At 43.5% G+C, this 16189-nt stretch overlaps 2 protein-coding genes across 4 annotated transcripts; one reads left to right on the top strand and one right to left on the bottom strand.

The window, feature by feature from the left end:
- Positions 1–1235: 1235 nt before the first annotated feature.
- supt20 (SPT20 homolog, SAGA complex component) lies at positions 1236–12501 on the top strand. 3 transcript variants are annotated; one of them, XM_079283743.1, is made up of 24 exons: positions 1236–1343; positions 1828–1923; positions 2070–2105; positions 2264–2389; positions 2944–3070; positions 3180–3283; positions 3507–3623; positions 3770–3823; positions 4006–4145; positions 4309–4459; positions 4848–4904; positions 5046–5123; positions 5718–5887; positions 5987–6019; positions 6134–6245; positions 6361–6466; positions 7092–7247; positions 7737–8052; positions 8137–8252; positions 8612–8667; positions 9053–9163; positions 10015–10105; positions 10842–10930; positions 12220–12501. In XM_079283743.1, the coding sequence occupies exons 2-24, from the start codon at positions 1921–1923 to the stop codon at positions 12367–12369; spliced, it is 2499 nt and encodes an 832-aa protein (XP_079139869.1). In that variant the 5' UTR covers positions 1236–1343; positions 1828–1920; the 3' UTR covers positions 12370–12501. The 3 variants fall into 3 exon arrangements, with proteins under 3 accessions (XP_079139869.1, XP_079139870.1, XP_079139871.1); XM_079283744.1 differs by having other exon boundaries at positions 8140–8252; XM_079283745.1 differs by lacking the exon at positions 10842–10930.
- Positions 12502–12641: 140 nt separating this feature from the next.
- On the bottom strand, positions 12642–15866 carry exosc8 (exosome component 8). The gene is made up of 11 exons (XM_079283746.1): positions 15844–15866; positions 15422–15458; positions 15247–15310; positions 15076–15149; positions 14931–14976; positions 14727–14832; positions 14575–14620; positions 14396–14492; positions 14187–14307; positions 13992–14098; positions 12642–13360 (listed from the first exon to the last, which is right to left on the bottom strand). The coding sequence occupies exons 1-11, from the start codon at positions 15858–15860 to the stop codon at positions 13242–13244; spliced, it is 834 nt and encodes a 277-aa protein (XP_079139872.1). The 5' UTR covers positions 15861–15866; the 3' UTR covers positions 12642–13241.
- Between the last annotated feature and the right edge of the window lie 323 nt (positions 15867–16189).

The raw sequence follows: 16189 nt of genomic DNA on the forward strand, positions 1-16189 counted from the left end.
TGGGCTGAAGTTATAAGTCAATCGTTTTAAATAATAGTTTTTATCTTTATTTATATGTGTCTAAACTTCAAACTACAACAAGAATAATTTCTTTTTGACCTTGTGCATGAAACTCAAATCGGCCACTTTTTGATCAACAAAACTATTCTTAGCTTACAATACAAAAAGTAACACATTGTAAGAATAGCCATCGCTGCTCCCTCCTCAGTTACATACTTCAATGACATCCATGCTGCTGCCTTGATTACGTTAATTTAAGGTCAGCAGTCCAATTAGCCTCTATTATATGTGCATCGATCTTTCTTTATATTCTAACAGCCAGGCCATAATCTCAACTAATTACCGTTGGAGTCTGTTTCTGTCTAATACGCTTCAAAAAAAGACCCACGGGGAAACAACATAAAGAGCGCTTTAAGCTGCTTGCTTTCAAAAACTGAAAGTATTGATTAAAGCCTCTGATGTTCGCGCATTGAAGGCAATCGAGCAAAATAGTGGTTGTAACAAAATGTGCATTGCATTTTAAAGAGGTTCAAATAGCTAGGTATTCATGTGCATTGATCTTCCTCAGGCAAGCTCCCTGATGTTCTGACTTCAGGTTGCTTTTATTGTAGGCATATGTTAATGTCAAGCATGACTAGAATACTCTGCTATAGCCCTGGGCAATAAATACACTGCTGGGCCCCAATTAACCCCCTCTCCCCCTGCTCTCTCCAATTAATACAGATGTTCCATGCAGGAGTAGCCTACTACCTGTCCCCAGATAAATAGATTATTTTAGGATTATGCAACATACGAGCACAAAGTGCAGTTCAGTGATAAAATATCCTGGAACTCTTTTAAAAAGCCGACAGACCTCTTTAAGAGAGAACCTCAAGCAGGACTCAATCGTCTCATGTTAGCTGATGTTGTGCCTTAGTCGTGCACATTCCCGACAAACGTATGACATTACCATAAATCGTTTGACACAGTGTACATTTTAAGCTTTTTGCTTTGTTTTTTAATAAAGGCTCACTGCTTCAATTCAGAAGTAGTTACAAACAGTTGCTTTGCAGAATACCAGAGCACATGAAAATACTCTCTAATAAAGAGGCCAGCACGTATCTCACAGAGATGGTGAGCAGAAAGTTGTCTCCATTTATAATGAGATATGTAAACATCAGTTGTAAATTAGGCGCTAAGTGTGTCTCCGCCCACCGCTGGACAAACCGGAAGTTTAGCTGTTGTTGTCACACTGGAAGAAAATGGCTGCTGCTCCGACTTTTTTTCAATGAAGACACTGATATTTCAACTTAATTTGGTTTTCTTGCATTGGAGCTACAGTCGACCGCTATGCAATCGAGAAGGCAAGTCCATCCTGTTCGTTGAGATTGACGTCGCTTGGTCGGTTTGTGTCTCAGACGACGTAACATCATTAGCGTAGCTGGTAACTTACAGCTTGCACACCAGGAACGAGCTAGCATGCTAACGTTAGCCGCGTTAGCCCCATCGGTCAGGCATCAACGAGCTTGTTGCTACTCAGCCACTATGTTGACTGAGCTCACAGTCATCACAGATCCACAACCTGAGCCACGCAGTTGCATCGACTCGGAGACATGTTGTGCATGTAGTCACTCTGCTGGAGCATTTAAAGTACACGCAAAGCATGAAACAACTGAGATTAAACAGTTTCGCCTGTCAGTCATCTTTGGCATTTGATCGAGTGCCATCCAGGCTATTTGGCTCTGCACTGTCCTATTACCACACCGAGAGCGTCTGTGTCGATCCATCTTGTTTTCTGCGTTCGTGTGACCGTGCTGCGTGCATTAAGCCGTCTGTGTTGTTGTGCAGGGTGTGAATGGTCACTTTAGGAAGGTGACAGTGTGGGGCAGAAAGGACAGCATCGTCTACCCTCACTCGCATTGGAGCTGGCGGTGGACCACAATGGTAAGTTGCATCTCTTCCTATATGTCATATATGCAGTGGACATCCACAGTGGTGTTTCGTAGGGTACCAGGGCTTGTTCTCCTCTCTACCAATGAGGGAGTTTCCATTGTGACTTATCTGTTCCTCTTTGCTCTTATTCCCCAAAGCAACAAGTTTTGGAATATGCATTGGATCGAGCCGAGGTAAAGCAAAAAAGTTCTTTCAGTCTTGTGTGTTTGTATGAAGAGAAATTAATAGCATGTCCTCTCATGTATCCCTGTGCACGCATTTGCATGCACTATGTTAGTTAAGCACCATCTGTCTCATCATCCACTAATACGGTGTGTTGTCTGTTGTTCAGTACATTGTTGAAAGTGCTCGACAGCGACCAGCCAAAAGAAGAATTTCATCCGGCGGGAGGAAGAGTTTGTATCAGAAGCTCTATGAGCTGTACATAGAGGAATGTGAGAAAGAGCCGGAGTTAAAGGTTTGTGTTATGCAACTTGACTCTCAGTTATGACTAGGTAGTTATAGGCATGCATCCAAACCGTGTTCATGTCAGTCTGTTGGGAAAGAGTGGGGAAACATGGGGTTTAACTGTATTGATAATGCTTTGTAAACATGCACGCATTTTGCAAGTACATCAACCTGAAAGAATAGTGTTGTTTTTTAACTAATAGGCTCAGAAAACAGAGTGTCAAAGTTAGCTCCTGTGTTGTTTATGCTTAACAACTGCAAGAGGGAACTAAGTGGTTGTAATGCCGTCAGGTCGATTGGTAAAACTGGTGTTTGATTAGAAATTGTAAATACTGTACATCAACATTAAGAATATAAAGTCAACATTTGTCATGTCGTGTAGTGATTCACTGAAAAACACGACAATTTGCAGCCCTTGTGTGTTACGTTTTAACAGCATCATGTGGATGAAATGCAGTAACGTACTTTTCTGACATAGATGAGCCGTGGTTATAACATCTTGAGATTTGTATTGCTATTATGGAGGATTTGTCTCTTATGTGTGTTTTTTTGGTTTTCCTGAAGAATTTGAGGAGAAATGTGAATTTACTGGAGAAGCTGGTGTCTCAGGAGTCCGTATCATGTCTGGTGGTCAACTTGTACCCTGGGAATGAAGGCTATTCTTTAATGCTCAGGGGCAAAAATGGATCCGGTAAGAGAAGACAACGAAGCAAGTAGCCACGGCCATCCAGTTGTGTTTTTCTGATCCGTGTTCCACAATCGTCTCATCTGTAACAATCGTGTTTTGTGTCGCTTTCTAGATTCTGAAACCATCCGTCTGCCATATGAAGAAGGAGAACTCCTGGAGTACCTAGATGCGGAGGAGTTGCCTCCTATTCTGGTGGATCTGTTGGAGAAATCGCAGGTGTGTATGTGTTTATGCACATATACAAATGTACATATGCACAAATCATTTGACCATTGAATGTGAGGTAGTAATGCAGGTATTGTGACGCATACTCAAAAGCTTCAGACAGGTTTCATATGTATGTCTTAATGTATAAAGAGATGTTAGAATAGTTTTATTTTTTCTCGGTTGTTTTGCAATTATCTGTTGGTTGACGTCCGCCATGTGCAATTTGTCTCAGGTGAACATCTTCCACTGTGGCTGTGTAATAGTAGAGGTGAGAGACTACCGGCAGTCTGGTAGTACCAAGATGCCCACCTATCAGAGCAGACACATCCTGCTGCGGCCAACCATGCAGGTAAACCAGTAGAATACATGGCAATCCTCTCACAAAGTGTAAAAGAAATACTCGAATACTGTTTGATTATGACCTGGAATGAGGGAAAAAGAAACTTACCATTTAACGTGGAAACGCTGAGTGTTATCTGTATGTTTGCCCTTCAGACTCTGATCTGTGATGTCCATGCCATGACCAGTGACCACCACAAGTGGACGCAGGTAAAGTGTCTCTATCTCAATGAGAAACAGAAGAATAAATCCTGCCTCACCTGACACCCCACTGGCTTGATTTGCCCTTTGCCTTGGCTAATAAACATGTACTTGACCAGACTAGTAATAAGCATCAGCACATTGCACAGGTGTTTTCTGTAGCCTCTGTTTTTGTTTTTTTTTTGCTTTAGGATGACAAATTACAGCTGGAGAGTCAGTTGATTTTGGCCACAGCTGAACCTCTGTGCCTGGACCCCTCCATTTCTGTCACCTGCACAGCCAACCGCCTGCTCTACAACAAACAGAAAATGAACACTCGCTCCATGAAACGGTACTAAACACGCTCACTTTGAGTCCAATCACGCACGCGAAGGAAATGCTCATTCGTGTTTCTTTTCTTTCTGAAATGGAAGACGTGGAAATGAAAAGAACAAGTCGGTGAATGAAGCGAAAGCCTCGATCATTTTAACACGTGTACCTCATTTGTATCGTAGGTGTTTCAAGAGGCACTCTCGAGCTGCTCTGAACAGGCAGCAGGAGCTTTCCCATCTGCCACCACAGCTACGACTCTACGACTACCTGCAGAGGAGGAAGGAGAGGAAACCTGCTCCTGCCGCCGACCTTAAGATCTCAAAGATCGGAAACGTAAGTAGTCGACATGCCCACGATTTAACAAGCATGTGTGTGGTGTACATACGCAGATAAGACAAAGTTGACTGAGGCTGTATACTATTAAGTTGAGTTTCTCTCACATGATGACAATTGTTTACCTAATCATCCATCCACCAGTCTATTACAACACAGATCACATTGAAATAAAACTTGAGGAAATGTGTTCAGTCATGTTCAAACATAGTCTGATTTCATATTGATCATCATCAGTTCTGCCGCTTTTCTCTTCAGGCCTATTGTTTACTACCGTTGAGAAAATGTCTGTTAGCCTACTCCAGCATAGGCCGACGCATGCTATCATAGTGCTCATACCTCTTTTTCTCTGCGACGGTCGTTGCTTCTCGGCGGTCATCACTTGCAGTGTGTTGACATGTGGAAGCAGAGCAACTGCCAACTAACTGTACCGAAGGAAATTGATGTAAGTAGCCCAGTGGTCCTCTATAACACGGCCACTTAAACACTTGAGCCACCACCACTTAAAACCCACTCAACTCATAGCTTGGCAGTGATAATGTCGGGCATAACGAAGCAGATGGAATTGGTTGGTGTGTTGCTTTAGGTGGAAAAGTATGCTGTGGTGGAGAGATCTCTGCAGTTGGAGGACTCTCAGCCCACTACTGTGATCTGGCCTGCTGAGGTAAGTGTGACAGCAGCATTAACACTCTGAGGGTACAGAACAACGCTGGCTGTTTGCTCTTATTAATAAGAAGAGAGTAGCTGTGTGGAATGCTTTATAGGGGAAAAATGTCCCCCCGGCATTAGTTTTCTACTCAAAAAGGCGTTTGTTTTGTGTTAACAATGAGAAAAGTGTGAACGCAGAAAAGATGGCTCCCATTTGAATGGTCAACCTCAAACAGATTCATTTTTGATGAACCATAAAACGACCACAAAATTGCATGAACATTCTTCATCCCTTATGTAGGTGAGTGAGTCCACGGGTAATATGTTCTGGGTGCTGGGCCCTAAGACAGTTGGTGCTAGGCCAGTTGACTACCTGTTGAACATGTTTCCCCGTGCGTTATCCCCTGCGTCTCTTCTCTCTCCTTCCTCTTCTTTTTATCTTCAAACATTGTCATTAGAGAAAGTCAAAGAAGTTCATGAAAACCAAGTCGGCACTACTTTCTTACATCTTTGATGTGCTCAGTTTTTTAACAGCACCTTTCAGTAACATTTCTATGACATCGTGCAAATCTGTTTCATTCAGTTGTCCGTGTCCACTTTCTTGACACAGGAAGTTGTAGATGACTACACATTTGAGTGTGAAGTTGGGGGCCAACCCCAGATGACCAAGGTGTCTATCTTCCAGTCGATGGGAGACCCGCTGGTGTATGGGAAGATCTACTGTGCTAAAGAACCAAAAGCAGAAGAGGACAGCTCAGATCTGAAGCTCATACATTCCCCGTAAGGACGCTCTGTGATACAACCTCAGTATACGAGACTGAATTTGAAAAGCCAGCCTGAATTCACTCGGCCTCGTCTCTTTTTTTGTCTCATTCGCAGCTTCCTCATAGGCTCCAAGATAGATGCAGATCGGTGAGTCAACGTGTTTGCTTTTGTTGAGAAGCCAATCCTGTCAAACGATCTGCTTTTTAGGGATATGCTGTTGGGAGAGCGTGCTATAAATGATGTGTTATGTCTGTTTCATAGGTTTCTGACTCAGTACAAAGGAGTGTATGAGAGCGATGTGAAGTGTGAGGTCAAGATGTCCCATAACTCAGGCAGCGTGGGACAGGGGCCTCTCACCCCTAGCAAAGATGAGGTAAGTTCTGCCTTGCTTTGATGTAGGAACAGTTTGAGGTTGCTCCAAATTTTCGAAATTTCCTTTTGAAGTATATTTAATGAGCACTCTGACAAACTGGTTCACATGTCTGCAGGGTGATGGTGTGTCTCCACTAGTCCAGACGTCTGTTTTAGGAAAAGGAGTGAAGCACCGCCCCCCTCTCATCAAACTGCTTTCTGGATCAGGCAACAGCTCCTCAGGTACACCTGCTATGTTTGACAAAGATGAATGCGCGAACATGTGGTGGCCCTGCATAATCCCCGAGCGCAGGCTGGTAGAAAACAGATACACGAAGAAGAAGGGGAAATAGCCCCATTTGTGTGGAGACATTTGAATGAACCACGTTCACTCCCTTTCTCATGGGGTTAGCTGGAAGGAATTCTGGAGATTGTAGAAAATCAGAACCCAAAGTAAACGAGACAGATTGGGGGGAAAAGGGTGCCACCAAAAAATGTCAAAACAAAATCTCTGGACTGCATCAAAGATCACAGTCTGATTACCTTTATCCAGACAGTTTAGTTTTCCTTACATGTTTAGCGTTACGACCGCCGGGTGAAACTGAGGTCAGGTGTTGCAGGGGAAGGATTGCGACACCCCTGGTCAGGTTATGGGAACACAAATGCCCAAAAAACAACTTACACAAGACTATAAAGTTATTGGATATGAAGTTAAACAGTCACATGGTCATGAAGTGATATTCAATGTGACAGGCTCGCTTTAGATTTGCCTTCTAACCGGGATGGATCCAGATCGATTCAGATCGCTTGTGATATTGAAAAGGGAGTCGTACATATTTCAACTCTTTTTTTTCTTCTTTTTTCTCAGGTAATCTATACAGTTCACAAACCACCAGTGGTCTACTCAAGTGTCCTACGCCTCCTCTAGCCAAAAGCCAGTTTCTGAACAGGAAGCACTCCATGGAGCTGAGCCAGGTGGGCCTGCTGTCACCCGCCTCCCTCTCCCCCATGGGCTCCACTCAGAGTAAGTACAGCTGAGTCCAACGAACTGCTGTGCCAACACATTGTACCGGATTGTCTTGCGTGAGCTCTTGTCCAGCCTCCAAGTCTGGACATTTCTTTGGCAAATTATGAAAAATGACCTCGACAAGGTTCCAGGTCTTGAGAAATATGGACGAGCACGGAACGTATAAAACCACAGGGACGTATCTGATACCTGACAAGTACACAGAATATTGCATCAGTACGAGCACAACAGCATTATGTATTCTGACAAAACAATGCTGTTTAGCAAATTGCCAGATAAAGAGGTGAAGTTTTGACATGAAAGAGACTCTTCAGCTGTTATTTCATGTAGCTATTGTTGTAAGTTTGCAGAAAAATGTATCATCTAATCAAGCACTGAATTGTTAACCTACTCCTCACAAAATATGTTAGTTATCACCGGCTGAAAGTTCCCCTCTCTGTCTTCTGCATCGTTTTGTCTGTTGACCCACTGTCCCTCCTTTTTTAGGATCGGGGAACCCCAAGCCATCCACCCCGACACCCACCAACACGCCATGCTCGACGCCGCACCCCGCCGACTCCCTCTCCGCTCCTCTCTCGTTGACCCCGACCCCGTCAGACCCTCCCATGCTTCAGAGCCAGTCGCAGCCCGCCCCCCTCCTCACGCCCTTCGCCCAGCAGCAACTAGCTCTCAGCCAGCCGCTGCCCGTCATGACCATTCCCCTGCCCACCATGGGTACGTCCATCACCGCGGGTACCACCTCGTCGCAGGTCATGGCCAACCCGGCGGGGCTCAATTTCATCAACGTGGTCGGCTCCGTTTGGTAGGGATTAAATAGTCTCTGGTGCCTCTCTGTCCCTTGCTCGTCACTGTCGCTCTTCATGACCATCCTGTCCTGTTTGTGTAGCAGTCCTCAGACCTTGATGAGTGGCTCCAACCCCATGCTGGGTCCAGGCCTTAACTTGAGTGGAATCCTTCCACCCGGAGGACTGATGCCCACCATGCAGTCCGCAGCACAGGCTGGTGAGAGATTTCAGTACTTATTGGAGCCTTGGTTCTTAAAGACCTGTATAACATACAGCGTATCAGAAAGCGTCACAGGCCCTCAACAATTTTCGGACCCAGTCCAACTTCTCATCCAAATAATCGTATTATATAACGGGGGAAATTGGAAGTAGTAGTTCAAAGAGAGATCCACCGTCCTTGACTGGCTCGAGGAAGCTGTAATAGTGAGAGGTTTACAGTGTGCTGTAGAATATTAATGTATGTTCAAGTCCAGTAAAAGAGGCCCAGTAGGTCGAGTGAACAAGTCCAGAGATAAGTTGATACAGTAAGTAAACTTGTGTTCAGTCTGCTGAATGTAACTCTGCTTTGTGTTCCAGGGAGTCATTTTGGCCTGAACAACAGCGCTGGGTTGAGACCACTGAACCTGCTGCAGGTATGATTGTGTTCCAGTCGGTCTGTAGCGCTGCTAGTAGCATGCACTGGGTGTTTGCACCTCTGTTATCACACCTGGAATCGTGATGAGCTATGTGTGTGTGTGAATCAACTGCACAGCTCAACTTCCTCACACTTCCTTTTCCTGCACCTCACTGCATATGCCATGTAGTGAACAGTGAACACCCATCATCAAGTTGTTCTTGTTCTGATATTAGTAATGGTCTAGTTAACCTGTGTTGTTTGATTGCTTTGTTAATTCTCCCGTTTCCCTCTGGCTCTCCTCATCTCCTTCCTTCATCCTCCTCTCCCTGTCTGTTACTCCTCCACTGTGTGTGTGTGCGTGCGTGTGTGTGTGTGTGTGTGTGTGTGTTATACATCTCCAGATCCCCACTGGTCCTCTCATCTTTAACTCTCTGCAGCAGCAGCAGTTGTCTCAGTTCTCACCACAGCAGAGTCAGTCGGCCACCTCCAGCCCTCAACAGCAGGGGGAGACGGTGAGACACAATTACATTTGCATGCAATCACATACACACAATCACATACACACAGTCACATACACACAATCACATACACACAGTCACATACACACAGTCAATTGTGTTAATGAGAAAATTAAACATCAGAGTTTAACAATGTTTATGATAGAAAGATTTATAGTATCTATGTTGGAAAACACAGAGTGTAAGGAGTTCACCAAAGCACAGCTATTTATTTTACAACAAGCAACCTAGCTTGTTTAGGGAAGTGGAAAAAGAGCCAAAGACCACTGTGAACCAAAGTCAGTCAAAAATCATTAGAGACTTCACAAGACTAGGCTATATGGCCAGAAGTACAACAGTAAGCTACTCCTAAAAAAGGGCAAAGGAAGGATGTATGGTCCAAGAGGACAAAGATGTGTATTGAAAAATAATATAATTGACTTGAGAACAAGAGTTTAAGCTGAAGCCAAGACTTAGTCACAATGGAAGATCTGTCGAGACGCTCTTCATCGTACTAGACCAAGGTTGAACAAATCTGCGAGGAATAATGGGAGAAACACCCAGAATCCACCAGTCCCACGGTGATGCTGACATATTCAAGAGAATGCTGCTGCAGCAGAAGCTGCCAAAACACCTCATAACCACGAGAACTAGAAAAATCATCTTTTAAAAGAGTTGTAAACCAAAGCTTGTGCTCTTGAAGGAAAAAAGGTTGAAATCTTTGAACTTCTCAAAAACAGCAAAAAGGTTGTTTTTTATTTATTAACTTTCTTTTAAGTATTTCAACAGAAAATACAGTTGACTAGTTGAACATCGTGGCGACGCACTCGACACAATACCCTTTTTGCCTTTGCCTGCTTTTGCAGGGGGACCAGGGGTCAGATCAAAGTTTAGGAAACCAGCAAACAGCGGTCATCAACCTGGGAGTCGGAGGCTTCATGTCTTCACAGGCAGCAGGTACGACCCACACACACACACACACACCCAAATACACATTCACAGCACACAAAGTCCTCTAAAACATTTCTCTCTGTTCAGTCTGTTAACCTGTTTGAAAAAGAAGTGACATCATGCCACTAACTAGTACTAATAAGATATGATGTTCTAATGCCTTCGTGATTGTCATTGCTGTATATTCATAGTCTGTAACTGAACATGATCATTGTACTGAAGTTAGCCGTTGTTCCTGTCAATGGAGCATGTAACAACTGACAGGAGGGACTCAACTTCCCCTTCTTCTCTGCTACGTTCTCTCTTCTTTTCTTTTTCTTTTTTACTTCTGTTGTTTTTTACCCCCACCCTTACTTCTTTCCCTACTGCACTTCCTTCCTCTCCTTTTCAACTTGCCCTCCTCACTCACGTCTGTCCGTCTCACCCCATCCCTGCTATTTGCCCTTAATCTACTTAATAACGTCCATGCACACGGCCCTTTACCTGTGCTGTTGGCTTCCCTGTTTCCTCTGTTTGTCTTCTCTTTCTTTCATCTCATCTCTCTCCTTATTCTGTGGTTATGCATCACTGAAACTGCGACCCCCCCCCCCCCCCCTTTTTCTCCCCCTCAAATTCATCCCCCTTTTGGCTGTATGTGTGTTCTTCTTACTCCATACTTTACTCCATTCCTTCTCCTGCTTCTCTCCCTCTTGCCGCCACATCCTTCCTTCTGGGGTTCCCTCTCTCCCTCCTCCCCCCTTAGTGCTGTCCCAGTTGGGCTGTGGGCTGGACGGGTCTGGGCCCCCGCTGCCTTCTCCAAGGCTTCAGCAGCAGCACCAGCCACAGATCCAAGTAATACAGCAACTTTAACATCTATATACACACACATACATACAATGTAAGATTATTACAGGTGACAGAATAGGACGAGTTTCATCAGACAACTCTCCGTGCCTTCATTTAGCATATGTTGTGCTACATTATAAACAGTCAGGGAATTAGGCCAATGTCTAAAAAAGACAAATATGTCTTAATATTTCTTCATACATAAGCATCATTATTCAGACCTGAGTAAAATTTGACTTTAAAAAGAACTTCACAAACAACTGTGTCCTGTATGTCACAGAATGAAATACAAGTACATACAAGTAAATACAAACATTTGGTATAACCAAACATGAAAGATTAATGGAAACATATTTATTCAAAATATTTACTATTTTCTTTAATTTAGTTTTATATACAATAACATATCTTATTCAGAAACTGAGAATATATTCTCAGATTTACTTTAAATGACAATTTGCAGGTGAAACGACATTATCCCCAGGTCTGATTTTCATCCAGACTTTTCTGTTCTCCATTCACTCCATCTTGTGTTGTCTGTTTGGTTGTGTTGTTTGACAAAGATCACAGCAGTCCCAGTACTCCCATCAAACCCACACACCACAGCTTGTGGCACTTCCAATGGCAGCAACTAACAGCGTGTCAAACTGGGCGGCATGTTCTCACAAAGCTTTTAGCGACAGGATATGACATATTGTCACTGGGTACAGTGGGTACTGCTGAAACGCTGACTGCATCATGAAGGAATAGAGATGATAGACTGTGAGCATGATTGTTGAAGTGTTTAAAGATTATTGTTGTTTTTTTTTGCCCAGTTGAAGTTGCTGACTTACTCCGTGCAGAAAGCACGGTTGCTACCTGCATGTCTGTTTTCGCCAGGACCACAGGCAATCATTTGTGTCCCCCTGAATGTCACTGGTGCTGCTTGACTGTATCCCGCCCCCCCAACACACCCAAACCTGTCCCAAATCTTTCTCTCTTTCTTCTTCTCTCTCCCCTCCACAACCCATTAACCACTCTTCTGTGTTTCTCCGCACACTCTTGTATGTCGTAGCAGGTTTTAGTTCAGCTTCACTAACCCATGGCACTGATGGATGGTTATAGTTCTATGACACAAAGCATTCAGCTGATCAGCTAAGACATCATTTGAGGGAGTCTGCCAGTGAATGGGTTTTTTTTTTATGCCACACATACCTAAGATTCACTGATGGAAAGATACATTATGCTGCTTGCAGTAACATACTGAAATCTCCCCTGATGGTTTTTTTTTTCCATCTTTTTCTGCACTTGCACAGTTGCAATTCTTGCAGCACCAAATGCAGCAGCAGCAGCAAATGGCTATGGGAGCAGCAGCTCCTCAGGGGGGAGCACCACGGCAACATACCGCCAGCCAACCAAGAAGTAAGAGGAAGAGGAGCATGCCACAGCCCCTCCCGAAGTCATGACAGACTAAAATCACACTAAACAAACAAAAAACCTTCCCCCAGCAACACAAGGACATGAATGATCCATACTGTACTCTTTGTCTGCCTCACTGTGGAGACTGCAGACAAAAAAAAAGACTTTTGTCCTTTTCTGTGTCTTTTTCTAGCTGACAAATGTGTATGTAATGGTTGTCGGAGGTTTTGGAGAACCAAAACTGTGTCCACCATAGGGGAGGTGGTTTTAAGACCAGGGAGCCCTACACTTAAAGAACCTTCAGTGATATTTTTTTGAAATGAAACAGAATAAGATGGTTCTAGTAGGTGGCAGGCTTTCACAGTAACACATCGCCCCTTCAGGAAGACTTTTCACCTGAGGATTTCTCATGAGCGTGTCTTGACTCTCCTGCCTCTGCTTGGTCGACACCGGTAGACACTGCCCTTTAAGCGCGGATCCCAGTGAGCTTTTGACACCAAATCCTCCATATAACCATTACATGTGAAAATGCAAATCTAATCTTGGAGTAGTGCCTGGGGGCAGCTCTCTACCTCTCAAGTCTGTTGGAAATCTTTCTTCTGTTAGCCATCCAGGCACAGGGCTCAACCGAGGACTCAAGATGAACATGCAAGACGGTGTATCTGCTTTTGTACAGCACATTTTGAAGAAGAAAAAAAAAGGTATTTCCTTTTAATTAGTTCAGGAGCCATGAGCGTATTCTTATGAGACATCAATTGAGTGTGTATGCGAGACATTTCTGTACACTGAGAAATAATTTTTTAAGCAGTCTTTGTCAGCAGTTTTATTGTTATTAAAAAATAAAAATAAAAAGAATATATATTGACAGTGGAAAATACAGCTTTTAGATTAAAAAAAAGAAAAAAGCGTCCGAGGCTCTTTATTGTGCCGTCTTCATACTGTGTATGACTTTGTCGATGAGTTTCTGGATCTCTCTCTGTCTCGCTGTTGCTCTGTTGATGCACTCCTGAAGCTTCTCTCCCGACAGGGACGTCCCACCTGAGCCAGAGGGAAAGATTGTGAGCGGAGATGTTTTCCTTCCATTCAACCTCATCGTACAGTTTATATGATTAGTTTAGGTCTCATACTGCAGGAGCATTGTTGATGCCCCGTTTCTCGAAACTAAAATGCAAATAAATCATTGATTTAGGTGCAAGTGAAACAACAAACTATTGGTAGCTAGATGATACTGGTAGCTTTGGTGTATGGTCTTTATGTACAATTTGTTTCATATAAATCTACAGAAACGAAAGAGGCAGTGATAGGAAAGTAGTCTATAAAACTTTAAAATGTATTTCTACTTTTAAAGTGATTCTGATTATTGAAAGTAGAGAACATATTTAGGCAGCTTTACTTAGACTTTTTAACCTGTATTGGCTGCTATTTCTGACTAAAAATACTGAAGTTTATAATAAATCAAAAGATTAACTGGGCTAATTGTAGAAAATGTAACATTTGTATTCTTAAACCAAAAACTGTGTGGGGCACATCTGCTTCTTCAGCGCTGCATTTTTAACAATGGGGAGTTCCTGCTGAGTTTTTTCCTTTGATGAAGTCAATAAGTAATGTGATTCACACCGAGGAGAAGCGCCACAGGAAGAGGCGAATCTTTACGGACTGTGTTTCTGACCTGGTTTATGTACAATGCAGAGTCGATCTTCATCATCTGTCACCACAGTGAGGTGAGCGGTCGACAGACTCTCCTCCTCAGCTGTGGGGTCTACGATCAGTATGGAGCTGCACAGAGAGCAGGTCAGGGTTACAAAAGTTGTGAACACAGAATAGAGTTTTTAATCTGGCTAGACAAACAAATCCACTGACTTACTCATCAAAGACACAAAAAGAGGCGCCGACTGGATGTTTGTGAATATGCAGCCCACGTCTCTTTTCTAAATTCACCTCTGGTGAACTCGTCTCGGTGCTGATGGTGACCTCTGGGAGTTGTGCTGTGGGGAGCAGGTAGACTGTTAATATATGAATATAATTATGAAAAGCAGCTTCCAAAACAGAATTTTTTTTGTATAGAGCACATACTGTTCTTCAGGGCAGCCAGCAGGGCAACAATGCAAGCATCCAACACGTTCCCATCGTAGTCGAGACACATCAGGTCACAGTAGAGCACCCAGCAGAGCTACAAGCAGAGTCGGCAGAATCAGGACCAACGACCCAACAATCACACTCCAACGGCTCCAGTTTCACTTGCATGGATTTACCTTTCCTCTTTCAATGCACAACTCCTCTGTTTGTATCACCTCAGAGCTGCAACAAATGTGGGTTAATAAAAGCAGAAGCAGACATTTAGAGCGTTAGACACTTGATGGTGCTGTGAAATGAAAACTGAAGTGTGTGTAAAAGTCTGTCACACCTTTGTATTACATCAGCGATGAACTGGCTGGCGGCCTGTGCCTGCTCTCCCGGTGGACCGGGCCGGAACTGAGAGGAACACAGCGGCGGCAGGTCCACGTTGGGCACTAAGAAGAATGGACAGTGTTGGTTTGTTTATTTATTTGGATCGCCTTTAGTATACCTTGCCTTAAAGCAACAGTTAACACCATCGTACTGTACCTACCTATGTAACCTTTACCTGGTGCCTCCACTGTTGGGTTCGTCAGCTCCTGCGGATGAAGAAACACAAGAAATCAGAACATTTGGGTCACCTGGTCCAGATTCATTCAAATCAGGTTTTTAAACTGCTGTGTTCATGATCATTTTACCGCTTTGATGCCACAGATGACTGTGGTGTTTCCGACCTTTACCAGGGCTGAGCCATCTGCTGTGGATATGGACCCTGAACAGAGCAGTCAGACAGCGAAAACCATCCTTATGTAGACAGAAATAACAATACATAATGTATACGGTAGATAATAATCAATGCTGTGTCTCACCTATGTTTAGTGTTGTGGTTCTGAATTCTGACAGCTCCCGTCCATCAGGGCGACAGTTCTCTTTCTGAAAAGAGCATTTGAGTGTTAAATAACTACTGACATTGACATTATTAATAAATCGTAACAAGTCACTTTGCAGAACAAGGTTGTGTCAACTAGTGTTTCAATCACTGACCAGAAAGCTCCTGTGGTACTCCAGAGGCTCAGCTACTCTGGGAGTGAACAGGGAAGGGAGGAAAGAGAGTATAGTTTACAGAGACAGAAACAGTTATGAATACATGTATCCGCTGATATATGACAGATATCAGTTACAAACTCCTGTGATCAGAACAGTAGCATCAGCTAGTTATTGTTTGTCGTGTGAGGCTATTAGCTAACTATTGAGCAGTGAGACTTAACTGTATGTAGCTTACACCGTTACATTAGCTGCATTGCTCAACAGAAGAGAACACACGTATTTAACACGACTGAATGAAGTGTACTCGTTTTCCTCAAATCAGCCAATGATCAGATCTGATAAGAATAATGTCATATCTGAATATTTAACATGTAAATAGTGTTACTTTCCGTGTAATCGCTAGAGTTTGTCAGCCTTACTTGAAACCAGCCGCCATGATGTTTTGATTAACCACGTGGGTGAGTACTACGGTAGCCGGCAGGAGGAAGCGCCCAGGCGATACAATTCGATTTTGATTTAAATAGATTTTCTTACTATCTTTATCATGTTAATTGTGCTTGATCCTTGTCAAAAATAATGTATTTGATATTATTTCTTAACTCACTGAAATATTAAGTTTCTACAACCGCAACAATGAGAGACTACCTACGTTTTTACCTACTAATAATCGAGTTATTTCAGTCGTTCCCCCTCCTGTCCACTAGGTGGCAGTGTGGCCGCTGCAGGCTACCGTAGCGCTGCTCGGTGCTCTCTTGCCTCAAACTG

The sequence above is a fragment of the Melanostigma gelatinosum genome (genome assembly GCF_949748355.1).
Source record: "Melanostigma gelatinosum genome assembly, chromosome: 14".
Classification (NCBI taxonomy): Eukaryota; Metazoa; Chordata; class Actinopteri; order Perciformes; family Zoarcidae; genus Melanostigma; species Melanostigma gelatinosum.

Coding starts and splice junctions, on each gene's coding strand:
- supt20 (XM_079283743.1), top strand. Junction 2,390..2,943: donor AGAAAGAGCCGGAGTTAAAG/GTTTGTGTTATG, acceptor GTTTTCCTGAAG/AATTTGAGGAGAAATGTGAA. Junction 8,668..9,052: donor GACCACTGAACCTGCTGCAG/GTATGATTGTGT, acceptor ATACATCTCCAG/ATCCCCACTGGTCCTCTCAT.
- exosc8 (XM_079283746.1), bottom strand. Junction 14,833..14,930: donor ACCAGGTAAAGGTTACATAG/GTAGGTACAGTA, acceptor CATTCTTCTTAG/TGCCCAACGTGGACCTGCCG. Junction 14,621..14,726: donor ATCGCTGATGTAATACAAAG/GTGTGACAGACT, acceptor CATTTGTTGCAG/CTCTGAGGTGATACAAACAG.